The sequence below is a fragment of the Pristiophorus japonicus genome, chromosome 1 (assembly GCF_044704955.1).
Source record: "Pristiophorus japonicus isolate sPriJap1 chromosome 1, sPriJap1.hap1, whole genome shotgun sequence".
Classification (NCBI taxonomy): domain Eukaryota; kingdom Metazoa; phylum Chordata; class Chondrichthyes; family Pristiophoridae; genus Pristiophorus; species Pristiophorus japonicus.
In genome coordinates this window covers 492,535,479-492,550,135 of record NC_091977.1, presented here as the reverse complement: position 1 = coordinate 492,550,135, position 14,657 = coordinate 492,535,479, and the positions used below count along the sequence as shown (strand labels likewise).

General features: G+C 45.5%; 2 protein-coding genes across 5 annotated transcripts in view; one reads left to right on the top strand and one right to left on the bottom strand.

Moving 5' to 3' along the window:
- Window positions 1-14,657, bottom strand: part of tg (thyroglobulin) — a 621,247-nt gene that overhangs the window by 340,854 nt on the left and 265,736 nt on the right. The window lies entirely within an intron of this gene.
- The window catches only part of LOC139260282 (src-like-adapter), a 69,239-nt gene that overhangs the window by 51,015 nt on the left and 3,567 nt on the right, over window positions 1-14,657 (top strand). For all 4 annotated transcript variants that reach the window (XM_070876706.1, XM_070876723.1, XM_070876715.1 and 1 more), the window contains 2 exons: window positions 6,739-6,842; window positions 12,531-12,680. In XM_070876706.1, the coding sequence (XP_070732807.1) occupies window positions 6,739-6,842; window positions 12,531-12,680 (254 nt within the window). The remainder of the gene's footprint in view (window positions 1-6,738; window positions 6,843-12,530; window positions 12,681-14,657) is intronic.

Here is a 14,657-nt window from a genome sequence, read left to right as displayed (position 1 = left end):
GAGTAGGACTAGCTGAAGTGCTCTTGCAGAGAGCTGGTGCAGGCTCGATCAGCCGAATGGCCTCCTTCTGCACTGTAATCATTCTATGATTCTATGATTAAGGCGCATCTGAAACAGTGGAAACAGTTCTCCATTTCAAAAGTTATGACCCATCATAATTTTCAATACTTCTATTAAATTTCCCCTTAACCTTTTCTGCTCTAAGAAGAACAATCTCAGATTCTCTAGACTCTCAATATAACTGATGTCGCTCATCTCTGGTGCAATCCTGGTAAATCTCCTCTGCACCTTTTCTGAAGCCTTGATATCTACCTTCATTGTTAGTGTTATGTATTGAATAAAGAGTCTGACCAGATACTGTGAGCTCAAAGTAAGGTGTGACCGTAGTCCTTTATCACAGATCTCCAGCCTATGAGGCCTCCTTATGTACAGGTGCTCCCAAGAGATTGAGAGATCCCTTGGGACTCCAGGGGATGAGCCCTCTGGTGGTTAAACAAGGTATTTACAGATTTACATATATAACAACATTCCCCCCCCAAAGTCAATAGTGTAACTATTTACAATGTGAGTCGATCTGGAGTCTTCCTTTCCCTGATGGATCGTCTTGGTGCAAATGCTGGTTTTGGTGAGTCGTTTGTTGGGCCCTTGATGGGCTGCTGTGCAACTGACCTTGTTGGGCTGCCTGCATGGTGAGTCTTGCTGGGCTGCTGCGGCTGATGGGTTCTGCTTTGTGGTCAACCGCTGGGTCGGTTGTCACTGGTGTGTGTTGGAGGGTCAAAAAAGGTAGAGTCTATTGTGGGTTGCTCTGAATAGTTTGTGAATCTGAGTTTGGTTTGGTCCAAGTGTTTCCTGTAGGTAAGTCCATTTGAAAATTTGACCCGAAACACCCCACTCCCCTCTTTGGCCACGACAGTGCCGGGAAGCCACTTGGGACCTTGTCCATAGTTCAACACAAATACTGAATCATTAATCTCGATTTTGCGTGACACATTTGCGCAATCATGATATGTATTCTGTTGAAGCCGCTGCTCTCTACCTGTTCGTGTAGATCAGGGTGGACTAACGAGAGGCTTGTCTTAAGTGCCCTTTTCATGAGCAGTTCAGTGGGGGGAACCCCAGTGAGCGAGTGGGGTCTTGTGCGGTAACTAAGCAGGACTCGGGATAGATGAGTCTGCAGTGAGCCTTCAGTTACCCTCTTCAAGCTCTGCTTGATGGTTTGCACTGCTCTCTCTGCCTGACCATTGGATGCTGGTTTAAACGGGGCAGATGTGACATGTTTGATCCCATTACGGGTCATGAACTCTTTGAACTCAGCACTGGTGAAGCACGGCCCATTGTCACTCACAAGGACGTTAAGCAGGCCGTGCGTGGCAAACATGGCCCGCAGGCTTTCAATGGTGGCAGCGGACGTGCTTGCCGACATTATCTCACATTCAATCCATTTGGAGTACGCATCTACAACCACAAAGAACATTTTTCCCAAGAATGGGCCTGCACAGTCAACATGGACCCTGGACCACGGTTTGGAGGGCCAAGACCATAAACTTAGTGGCGCCTCCCTGGGTGCATTGCTTAACTGTGAACATGTGTTACATTTGTGCACGCAGGACTCTAAGTCTGCATCGATACCGGGCCACCACACGTGGGATCTGGCTATCGCTTTCATCATTACAATGCCTGGGTGGGTACTGTGGAGATCACTAATGAAGGTGCCCTTTTTTGGTACCACTACCCGATTACCCCACAGAAGGCAGTCTGTCTGTATAGACATTTCATCTCTGCGCCGCTGGTACGGCTTTATTTCTTCCTGCATTTCTAAAGGGACACTAGACCAGCTCCCGTGGAGCACGCAGTTTTTTACTAAGGACAGTAAGGGTCCTGGCTCGTCCAGGTTCTAATCTGTCGGGTGGTAACAGATGATTGCCCACTCTCAAACTAAATCTGTGGGCTGCGCATCTCCACCCCTGTGGTGGGCAATGGCAGCCTACTGAGAACATCGGCACAGTTTTCTATGCCTGGCCTGTGGCGGATGGCATAGTTGTATGCGGACAACGTGAGCGCCCATCTCTGGATGCGGGCCGATGCATTCATATTTATCCCCTTACTTTCAGAAAAGAGGGATATCAGTGGCTTATGGTCGGTTTCCAATTCAAATTTGAGCTAAACAGATATTGATGCATTTTCTTTACCCAATAAACACACGCTAACGTTTCTTTTTCGATCATGCTGTAGGCTCTCTCAGCCTTAGACAGACTTCTGGATGCATAAGCAACCGGTTGCAATTACCCGGATTCATTAGCTTGTTGCAATACACACCCGACACCATATGACGACGCATCACATGCTAGTACCAAACACTTACATGGATCAGACAGCACAAGCAATTTGCTTGAGCATAACAGTTTTCCAGCTTTTCCAAAGGTATTTTCTTGGCTTTTGACCCATACCCATTCTTCTCCTTTACTCAGTAAAGAGTGCAGTCATTCTAACAGTGTGCTAAAACCCAGTAAGAAGTTACCAAAGTAGTTCAGAAGTCCTAGAAACGACCGCAGCTCCGTCACGTTCCGTGGTCTCGGTGCGATCTTGATTGCCTCCGTCTTCGAATTGGTGGGCCTGATGCTGTCCGCCGCGATACTTCTCCCCAGGAACTCCACTTCAGGCGTCAGGAAAACATACTTTGAGTGTTTTAACCTGAGCCCCACGCGATCAAGCCAACTAAGAAACTCTTCCAGGTTCTGCAGATGCTCGACAGTGTCCCGACCTGTAACCAAGATATCGTCCTGGAAGACCACGGTGCGTGGGACCGACTTTAGTAAGCTTTCCATGTTCCTCTGGAATATCGCCGCAGCTGATCAAATCCCAAATGGGCATCTGTTGGAAATGAAGAGACCTTTATGTGTGTTGATGCAGGTGAGGTCCTTCGATGATTCCTCGAGCTCCTGCGTCATGTAGGCCGAGGTCCAGTCCAGCTTTGTGAAAGTTCTTCCTCCCGCCAGCGTCACAAATAGGTCGTCTGTCTTTGGTAGTGGGTATTGATCCTCCAGGGAGAAACGATTGATAGTTACTTTGTAATCACCACAGATTCTGACGGTGCCATCTTCCTTGAGGACTGGAACAATCAGACTGGCCCACTCGTTGAATTCGATCGACGAAATGATGCCCTCTCGTTGCAACCGGTCCAGCTCGATCTCGACCCTTTCTCTCATCATGTATGGTACCGCTCTCGCCTTGTGATGGATGGGTCGCGCCCCCGGAATCAGGTGGATCTGCACTTTTGCTCCTTGGAATTTCCCAATGCCTGGTTCGAACAGCGAGGGGAACTTGTTTAGGACCTGGGCACATGAAGTGTCGTCGACGGACGAGAGTGCTTGGACATCGTCCCAGTTCCAGCGTATCTTCCCCAGCCAGCTCCTGTCGAGCAGCATGGGGCCATCGCCCGGTACTACCCAGAGTGGCAACTTGTGCACCGCTCCATCGTAGGAGACCTTTACAATAGCACTGCTGATTACGGGAATCAGTTCCTTTGTGTACGTTCTCAGTTTAGTACGAAAAGGAGTCAGGACTGACCTTGAGACCTTGCTGCACCAAAATTTATCGAAGGTCTTTTCGCTCATTATGGACTAGCTTGCGCCCGTGTCCAGCTCCATTGACACCGGGAGTCCATTTAATTTAACCTTCAGCATTATCGGGGGACACTTTGTAGTAAATGTGTGCACCCCATATACCTCTGCCTCCTCAGTCTGAGGCTCTGGTTCGTTGTGATCCTCCGTGGATCTGTCCTCCTCTGCAACATGGTGGTTTGCAGGATTATCAGGGTTTGCAGCTCGCCTGCACATACATTGGAGGTGTCCCATTGTTCCACAGCCCTTGAAAACGTATCCTTTGAAGTGGCATGAATGGAAATGATGATTATCCCCGCAGCGCCAACAAGGTGTTAATGGCCTTGCATTCACCACCCTTGATGGTGGACTCTGAGACATCTGCGGACGTGCTGCTACAGGCATGTGAGGCCTGCCCTGTATGTTACAGCATCATTACTTTGTTCACAGTACTTGCAACAGCGCTCGTGTGCTGAGAGATTTGTTTGGCATTGTCACTGGTGGCGATGAACGCCTGGGCTATCGCTATGTCTTTACTCAAGGTTGGGGTCTCTACAGTCAAAAGTTTGCGAAGTATTATTTCATGGCCAATGCCAAGTACAAAGAAGTCTCTGAGCATGTGCTCCAAGTGTCCTTCAAATTTGCAATGTCCTGCAAGGTGCCTTAGCTCAATGACATAGATCGCCACTTCCTGGCCTTCAGATCTCTTGTACGTGTAGAACCGGTACCTCACCATCAGAACGCTTTCCTTCGGGTTTCGATGCTCCCGGACCAGTGTGCACAAATCATCATACTGCTTCTCTGTGGGTTTCGTTGGAGCAAGCAGATTTTTCATGAGGCCATACGTTGGTGCCCCACAAACGGTGAGGAGGATCGCCCTTCGTTTGGCAGCGTTCGCTTTTCATTCCAGCTCGTTGGCCACAAAGTATTGGTCGAGTCACTCCACGAAGGTTTCCCAATCATCTCCCTCCGAAAATGTCTCCAGGATGCCCACTGTTCTCTGCATCGTTGTGGTGGGGTTCATCATCTGTATCTCGTCGCCAGTTGTTATGTATTGAATAAAGAGTCTGACCAGCTACTGTGAGCTGATAGTAAGGTGTGACCGTAGTCCTTTATTACAGGTCTCTAGAGTGCCTCTCCAGCTTGTGAGGCCTCCTTATATACAGGTGCTCCCAAGGGATTGTGGGATCCCTTGGGACTCCAGGAGATGAGCCCTCTGGTGGTTAAACGAGGTATTTACAGGTTTACATATATAACAGTTAGCAAAACCACAGGAGATCTTTTCATAATTTAAAACAATACTAGGACAATACGGTTCACAATTTTGTGCCTCTCTCCATAGAACCGTGCAAGTTTACATCCCAGAAGGAGGCCATCCAACCCATGTGTCTGTACTGGCTCTTTGCTAGAGTAATCCAAAACTAATTCCACTGCGGATCTTTCCCAATAGCTTTATATCTTCTTCTACTTCAAATATTTATTCAATTTCCCCTTTACCAATACAATGGTCTCTGCCTCAAATATTCCCTATGGCAAAAGAGTCCATGTTCCAACCATGTTAAAAAAAATCTCCGAACCTCAATTCAAAATTGATGACACTTCATCGCTGTCTCCCCAACCAGAGGAAAGTCTTTTCCTATTCACTCTATCAAAACTCTTCATAATTTTAAAAATCTTGTTTAAATCTCGCTTAGCCTTTTCTGCTCCAATGGAAATGGTCCCAGTATCTCAAGTGTCTCCTCAAACCTGTAGTTTTCCATCTCTGGTATCATCCTGGTAAATTTACACGATAAATGGCTTTAATGTCCTTTTTATAATGAAGCACCTAAAACTGCACACAGTAATGTAATGAGCCTGACCAATGTTTTCTATAAATTCATCATTACTCATACTCTATTCCCACATTTATAAATATTTCTGTTGGTCTCTTTATGGCTTTCCCTACCTGCACTTACGCTTTCAAGGAATTATGCGGCCAAAATTGCCGCATTAGCGTCTATGGTGGGGGAGGGGGATGAGAGTGCCTCCCAGAAAATTGCCCCGGAGGTTTGGGGGCAGATGTGCCAGTAGTGCCGCACCTCGTGATTTGCCGGGTGCGCCGACTTCTTTGCAACCAGTGGGGGAAATTGCTCCGCGGACCGCAAGGATGGTGCCGGCGAATGTCACCACTAGCAAGGCGCAAAGCTGGCAGACATCCGCCGCCGGGCGCCCCTTAAAGAGGAGGCCTTTTGTGCCGCGAGCCATTTTTTTGGGCCGATTCTTCCGGTCGGCCCGACAATGATGGCCCTCACATTGACCGTGTCGCCATCGTGCAGCCCGGCACGCCGTTATGGGTGGCGAGCTGCTGGCCCGGCCGATTGCCTCCCTGGTGACCCAATGGCGGCCACCTAAGGGCCTGCAGAGTGCACAGTGGCCGTCCCCTTTAATTGAACTCCGACCCGGGAGCGCCCCTCCAAGGACGCGGAGCACCGGGGACAGCACTCCGCATCCTTGGAGGGGTGCACATGACCAATTCTGCGTCGGAGGTGGGACTTCCGGGCCGGGTGATAAAAGTCCTGGCCTGAAAGGTTACCGCCCCCAATCGGGCGTGGGGCAATTTCAGCCCCTATATATTGACACCTCTAAGTCTCAAGGCTCATCCACAATCTTGAAGTTAATGGAAAAGAAAATTGGCTGATTTGCTTTTCATCCATCAATAGGTTAAAAGTACTCCTAGGAGCTGCTGCATTTTTGGAGATTCTGCTTTTCAAAGGAGTAATTAAACTAAGTCCTGCTTGCCAGTTCAGTTGCGTGGAAAAGATTGCATAGCATGATTTGAAGAGCAGGGAGATGTCCTAGCCAACATTCTTTCCTCAACCCAAAACTCGATATTTATCTCTTTCGTTGTTTATGTAAATGTGTGTAAATTTGCTGTTGCATTTCCTTATATAACAACAGTGACTGCACTTCGAAGATGTCTACGATGCCTCTATCAATGCAGGTTCTTTCTAATCAACATTTAGAATGCTTTTCAAAGTAATGTAGTAGAGGTAATTAATTCAAGATCCAGTTTTCTAGATTTATGAGATAAATTGACAGAATGTCCTTCCTCATCTTATTTATCTGGTGAGTGATCACTGGTGCCATGTTCTGTACACAGTTGGCTCTTTGAAGGAATCGGGAGACAGAAGGCAGAAGAGTTGCTGCAGCTGTCCGGCAACAGATTAGGCTCCTTCTTGATAAGGCAAAGCGAAAGTCAAAAAGGTAGGTTCAATTGTACATGAAAAGCATATGTACAGAATCATTAAAAGTTAAAACACAGAAATAAGCCATTCAGCCCTTCAGGTTTGTGTTGGTGTTTATCACCATTTGACTCTCCTCGTCTGATTCCACTCTCCTGTTTGTTCCCTCATGCCTTTTAATATCCCTCCTTTTAAGTAACACAGGGCTGGAATTTCCTATGACTTACTGCCTGGTTTCTGGGCGATATCGGCTATTGTGGGCGGTATTCAGGTGAGCAGAAAATTCCTTACCTGAGTTACGCCAGCAGTTTCGAAGTCCCGATGGGGAGCGGACCGCCAGTATGCACCGTCCATAGATCGCCCTGGCGCGATTTGTGGCTGAGTGGTGACCCGTAGGTAAGTATAAAAAAGAACTGAAAAAAACTTCCTCGAGAAGCGGCGGAGCTGGGCGGTAGGTAAGTAGGTCTTTTGGGGTGATTTAATTTAAAAGTGTCTTGGGAATGTTTATTGGATTTTTTTAGTTAGGTTTTTTTGAAAATTTATTTTTATTCTTGTTTTGGTGTTAGGCCCAACCCGCAGCCTCAGGGTAAATTTTTATAGATTTAAAAAAAAATTTCACCCATTTTCTTTAGGCACTGCCCAATCTATCCTAAATTGCACTTTTCGCTCAGATTGGGGGTGCAAGGCCCATGTTTTTCGCTGGACGGATTTTAAAATTTTTCGGGAAGTTTTCGCAGGTGATTATCTTCCCAGCCTTAGCGGTTTTTTTGCGGCAATTGGGTGTTGGCAGGCTTTGGGGAAATCCTAGCCTATATAATAACTAAGTATTTGTGTATTCTGTTTCAAATATGGTTTGTGGCAGGCAATTCCACACTCTAACCATCATATGGCTAAAGAATTTTTTCAAACGGCAACTTTTTATTATGTTAAATTGGTGCCATTTTATTACCATTTTGCTCACCAGTAGAGCAATCTATCACTATTAATGCTATCCTTTATATTCTTGTATATCTCCAAGAGGTCACCCCTTAACTTCCTGAGCAAAAAAAATGTATGAACTCCAGAATCGATAACTGTAACTTTTCCATTGCTTTTGTTATCCTTCCCAAAACAGCACACAAAATTCCAACTGCAGTCTAAGATCTTGTATAAGTTGAACATTAACTAGTGTTTTGGGGAAGGGTTTAAACTAATTTGGCAGGGGGAGGGTAACCAGGACATAGCAGCAGAGAGGAGGGACCAGGTGCATAGAAAATTAAGAGGAGCAACAGAATAACGAATAGTGTGGAAAAAGTAGGAATTAGATGGAGGAAAAAAGTAAAGTTCATGAGTATGGTGTTGGAATGCATGTGTGTTAATGCAAATAAGGTTGATGAGCTGCAGGCACAAGTAGCCACATAGGGTTATAATATGGCTGTAATGGAGACCTGGCTTAAATATGGGCATAGAAACATAGAAACATAGAAAATAGGTGCAGGAGTAGGCCATTCGGCTCTTCGAGCCTGCACCACCATTCGATAAGATCATGGCTGATCATCACCTCAGTACCCCTTTCCTGCTTTCTCTCCATACCCATTGATCCCTTTAGCCGTAAGGACCATATCTAACTCCCTCTTGAATATATCCAACGAACTGGCATCAACAACTCTCTGCAGTAGAGAATTCCACAGGTTAACAACTCTCTGAGTGAAGAAGTTTCTCCTCATCTCGGTCCTAAATGGCTTACCCCTTATCCTTAGACTGTGACCCCTAGTTCTGGACTCCCTCAACATCGGGAACATTCTTCCTACATTTAACCTGTCAGAATTTTATATGTTTCTATGAGATCCCCTCTCATTCTTCTAAACTGCAGTGAATACAGGCCCAGGCGATCCAGTCTCTCCTCATATGTCAGTCCTGCCATCCCGGGAATCAGTCTGGTGAACCTTTGCTGCACTCCCTCAATAGCAAGAATGTCCTTCTTCAGATTAGGAGACTAAAACTGAACACAATATTCCAGGTGAGGCCTCACCAAGGCCCTGTACAGCTGCAGTAAGACCTCCCTGCTCCTATACTCAAATCCCCTAGCAATGAGGCCAACATGCCATTTGTCTTCTTCACCACCTGCTGCACCTGCATGCCAACCTTCAATGAGTGATGTACCATGACACCCAGGTCTTGTTGCACATCCCCTTTTTCTAATCTGCCGCCATTCAGATAATATTCAGGTTTCATGTTTTTGCCACCAAAGTGGATACCCTCACATTTATCCACATTATACTGCATCTGCCATGCATTTGCCCACTCACCTAACCTGTCCAAGTCACCCTGCAGCCTCTTAGCGTCCTCCTCACAGCTCACACCGCCACCCAGCTTCGTGTCATGTGCAAACCTGGAGATATTACTCTTAATTCCTTCATCTAAATCATTGATGTATATTGTAAATAGCTGGGGTCCCAGCACTGAGCCCTGCGGCACTCCACTAGTCACTGCCTGCCATTCTGAAAAAGGCCCGTTTATCCCGACTCTCTGCTTCCTGTCTGCCAACCAGTTCTCTATCCACGTCAATACATTACCCCCAATAGCATGTGCTTTAATTTTGCACACCAATCTCTTGTGTGGAACCTTGTCAAAAGCCTTCTGAAAGTCCAAATACACCACATCCACTGGTTCTCCCTTGTCTACTCCACTAGTTACATCCTCAAAAAATTCTAGAAGATTTGTCAAGCATGATTTCCCTTTCATAAATCCATGCTGACTTGGACCGATCCTGTCACTGCTTTCCAAATGCACTGATATTTCATCTTTAATAATTGATTCCGACATTTTCCCCACTACTGATGTCAGACTAACTGGTCTATAATTCCCCGTTTTCTCGCTCCCATCTTTTTTAAAAAGTGGTGTTACATTAGCTACCCTCCTGTCCATGGGAACTGATCCAGAGTCGATAGACTGTTGGAAAATGATCACCAATGCATCCACTATTTCTAGGGCCACTTCCTTAAGTACTCTGGGATGCAGACGATCAGGCCCTGGGGATTTATCGGCCTTCAATCCCATCAATTTCCCTAACACAATTTCCTGACTAATAAGGATTGAATAAGGCATGAATAAGAACTAAACATTCCTAGCTATAATGCATTCTGAAGGGTAAAAAGAAAGCAGGAGGTGATCAGGGATAATATTACACTTCTACAGAAAAAGTGCTGTAACATTGCTGAGTGTTTACTATAGACTTCCAAATCATGAGAAGGAGACAGAGAATCAAATCTGTCATCAAATTTCAGAGAAATTTAAAAATAATAGAACAGAAATTGTAGTGGACTTCAATTACCCTGATATAGGCAGAGAAAAATACAGTGTAAAGGGCAAGTAGGGTGATGAATTCCTAAAATGTATACAGGAGAGATTTCTTAATGTTTATTTAACGATGTGTATCAGTACACCAAACTTCCTTTGTGTTTATACTCCATTTAACTCTCCCTTTTGAAAGAAAGACTTACATTTATATAGTGCCTTTCACGACCACCAGATGTCTCAAAGTGCTTTACAGTCAATGAAGTACTTTTTGAAGTGTAGTCACTGTTGTAATGTGCGAAGCTGCATTTAATTTTCCTATTCTTGCTTCCAAAATGTGCTACTTCATATTTTTCTACATTAAACTGCCTCTGCCACCTCTCTGCCCATCTACTATCAACAACAACTTGTATTTATAAAGCGCCTTTAAAATAGTGAAAAGTCCCATGTTTATGTGATAACAACCTGACACCAAGCCGCATAAGTAGAAATTAGCACAGGTGACCAAAAATTTGGTTAAAGAGGTATGTTTTAAGGAGCGCCTTGAAGGAGAAAAGAGAAGTAGAGAGGCGAAGAGGTTTAGGCAGGGAGTTCCAGAGCTTGGGGCCTAGGCAACAGAAGGCATGACCATTAATGCTTAATGCCCACCAATGACTAAACCTCTATACATCCTCGAACATTTTTCACAATCTTTTGTTAAAATTTCCATTAGCCCCATTTTACTACCAGTGAGTTTTGATATAGTTCCTTTAGTTCCTAAATCCATATAATTTATGTATACAGGTACAACGAATGCTCTGTAATCTGTACTCCCAATCAAGAGGCGATTCTCATAGGCAACACATTTCAGGAATTTGTGTGTACACAGTCCACGATTTTCTAGCCATTAAAAATTAATTGAAAAAAAATGCAGTATCGTCTGCCTTAAAATCAGGCATGCAGCAATTCAGTAAATTTCCCTTCTATATTATTCTTTTTTGAATAGATGGATGAGCTAAGATGGGCTGAATTGGCTTCCTCATTTGTATTCATCTGTGATCTAATGCAGTCAAAATGAACTAGCCTTACAACCTTCTGAGATCTCTGCATTCCTCCAATTCTGGCCTCTTACGCATCCCCGATTTTCACCACTGTACCATTGTCAGCTGTGCCTTCAGCTGCCTAGGTCCTAAGCCCTGGAATTCCCTCCCTAAACCTGTCTGCCTCTCTATGTTTCACTCCTCCTTTAAGATGCTCCTTAAAACCTACTTCTTTGACCAAGCTTTTGTTTACCTTTCCCAATAGCTCCTATGTAGCTCGGTGTCAAATTTTGTTTGATAACGCTGCTATGAAGTGATTTATTCTGCATTAAAGACGCTATATAAATGCAAGTTGTTGTTGCTGTATGCTGCCTTTTTGAGATTTGCCTTAAAATAGTGCTCAAAATTTACCTTTTCAACATAATTTGCAAAGCCCTGTTAGTCCCTTTTCATTCATTTCCTTACAAAACAGAAGATGAAAACGTTTTCTAGCCTATCCTTCGAACTTAGTCTTCTGTTATCAGGCATCAGCTTCATTGTACCTCTCTGAATCCCTTTCAAAGCTTAGCTATTTCCCTTGTGTCTTGGTGACCAGAAATGAATGCAGCACCCAAAGTATGGCCTGTTTAGAGCAGTGTACAGTTTCAGAATGATGTTCTGAGACTTGGGGGTAGAAATTGCCGTCTGCCTCCTGCCATAACTTTACCAGATCAGCAGAACTCCCAGCGAAATGGCCTAGATGGCTGAAAATGGTCATCGATGCTGTTTCTCTCGATGTTGCACCAATCTCCCACTGAAGCTAGTGTAGTAGATTGGAATAGCCGCCACAGAAATTCAGGGCCTCAGTGTTCAATTACGATGAATTGACAAAGTCCTGGATCACTGCTTGATTTAGCCTGCAGGATAGGATGGGCACAGAGAGAAACCATCACTCAAACATCTTGGCAAACTTAGAGCCACCTCTCGGCCTCTCATACTGGCAGCACTATGTCCCAACTCTGCTTCCTCTTCCACTGGTTAAGAGTGCAGCCACCAGCTCAGAAGCAACCTCAACCTTAGAAACATAGAAACATAGAAAATAAGTGCAGGAGTTGGCCATTCGGCCCTTCGAGCCTGCACCACCATTCATTAAGATCATGGCTGATCATTCCCTCAGTACCCCTTTCCTGCTTTCTCTCATACCCCTTGATCCCCTTAGCCATAAGGGTCATATCTAACTCCCTTTTGAATATATCCAACCTTCACATACAGTGCTCTCTAACTATACATTCATATCTGTTACCAGCCTATGTATACGTTGAATGTCTTCATATAATGAATATATATACGTGGTAGTGTGACTTTATATTTAGCACAGCTTAAACACATATAAAAACCTTGTGAATTATTTGGTGTTGGTGTGCATGTTCTTGCAGGTACATATTGCCTATCAGTCAGACACTACAGTAATATACCTCAGAAACAGGTAAAGCATTATCGGATCTTCCGTTTGCCCAATAAGTGGTATTATATCCAAGAACGCCTCACCTTCCAGTGCCTAGAAGATCTGGTAAACCACTATTGCGGTTAGTATCATAATAACTTCAATTACGCATCTTCAAAGATCTGTGTTTCAGCTTTGAAATTGAGTTCATTGTGTGCCAGCGGTGGGTTTACCCACTGCCCTTCCAAAATTACTCGGACAGGTTTCAAAACCAGGCCAGAGATATACACCTCTTCTCCATTTTAATCCATTTTAGATAGGTGTCACGCAAAAGTACAAAACTATCCAGAATTAGCAATCTCACTCAAAGAGACTGCAAAAATGGCTGATGTAAGAATTAGAAAGCTCGCCATTAGTGGATGCTGTTGTACGTTTTATGCGCACAGCAAGGTCCCTAAAACAACAGAGATAAATGACTAGATAATCTGGTTTTAGTGATGTTGGTTGAGGGGTAGCTATTAGTCAGGACACCAGGAGAACTTCCCTGCTCTTCAAAATAGTACCATGGGATATTTTACATCCACCTGATAGGAAAGATGGGGCCTTGGTTTAATGCCTCATCTGAAAGCCGGCGCCTTCGACATTACAGCGCTCGCTCGGCACTGCATTTGGGTGTCATCCTGGATTATGTGTTCAAGTCTCTGGAGTGGGCAGATTGAGAGGCTGGCTGGCTGTCGGATGGTTAAGCCTTAAGTATTCGACCACAGCCAGGGAGCAGGGTGGAGGGAGAGAGAGATCAGAAAGGCTGGGTTTTGGGGCGAGTATTGAAGGCCAGAAGGCAGAACGAAGGCCAGAAGAAAGATCAGGGTCTGGAGCAGGGGGGAGATCAGAGGTCAGAAGGAAGATCAGATACTGTGGTTGGGGTGATCAGAGGCCTCGTTGAGGAGGTCAGAAGTCGTGGGGGGCGGGGTTTGAGATCTGAAGAGTGGGGGTGGTGGGGGGAGATCAAAAGGGTTGGGGTGGGGGGTGTCCGATCATGGAGGGTTGGTGAAGCAGGTGAATTGTATCCAGTGGAAAGGCACCTTCTAGATCCAGAAGTCATCGCCTTCCTCTTGCTGTCGGGTTTCCCGAGGCCCAAAAAACAGGGCCGGCCAATAGAATGCTGGTTACAAATGAGACATGCCGCCTCATTGTAATATTTAAATTGCCAACCAGCCTCCTGGGAAAGAGGCAGTTGCCCACGCCCCATTCAGACTCCATTAAGACCGGAAGTGGGCAGTTTGAAGGTGAGCGAGAGTCGGGATTCATATTTTTAACATTTTACTATCCCACCCACCCAAACCCGCCCGCTTTGGGGGGGTTAAAACACCCCCCATTGGCTCCAAAAATCTGTGAACGTTCCAGGAAAGTCTGGGTACATTCTGGGTGGGCAGATCTTTGTGCCGGCGGAAATTAGGGTGGGTCTCTGTCCAGGAGACTGGTTGCTGGCAACTTGCACAAGGGAGGAACTTCCATCTGCCCCAACATAGTCCGTGAAATCAGAGTGGGGGTTAAATGAGGAGCTTTTCCGCACCAGGAATTTCTTAGGGTTCTGCCTCCCTCCTTTCCAGCAATCTGGACACGGAAGAATTTGACGACAGATCGGCTTAAAGGTGCAATCCTGGCCTGGACACCTCTAAAACATGTTGGCTCAGAAAGTAATATGGGCTCCATTATACAGAGGGCTAATTGGTCAAAAGCTAAAAAGAAATGTCCAAATAAGTGACACCTGCTGACCTGCAAGTGACTTGCTAGTGCCGCATTTTCTGCCTCCCTCCCCCCAATGGGAACTCAACATACACACACACTGGAGCAGGTGCCCTCTGATGGTGAGATGCTCCCACCCTGACCATGGATATTCTGGAAGAGTCAGGAGTAGACACTAGTGTCATGTATGTAACCACAATGTAACACCACTGTATTACTGTATACACACCACCTAGATGCACATCTTGACCGCAAGGGGTGAACTTGTGGGAGACACTCCTTACCTGATCTCCCAGGTAAGGGAGGTCCCACGCAGGGTCATCACTTGTGGAGTGCTGTGAATAAAGAGTTGATGTCACAGAGTGACCTTGTC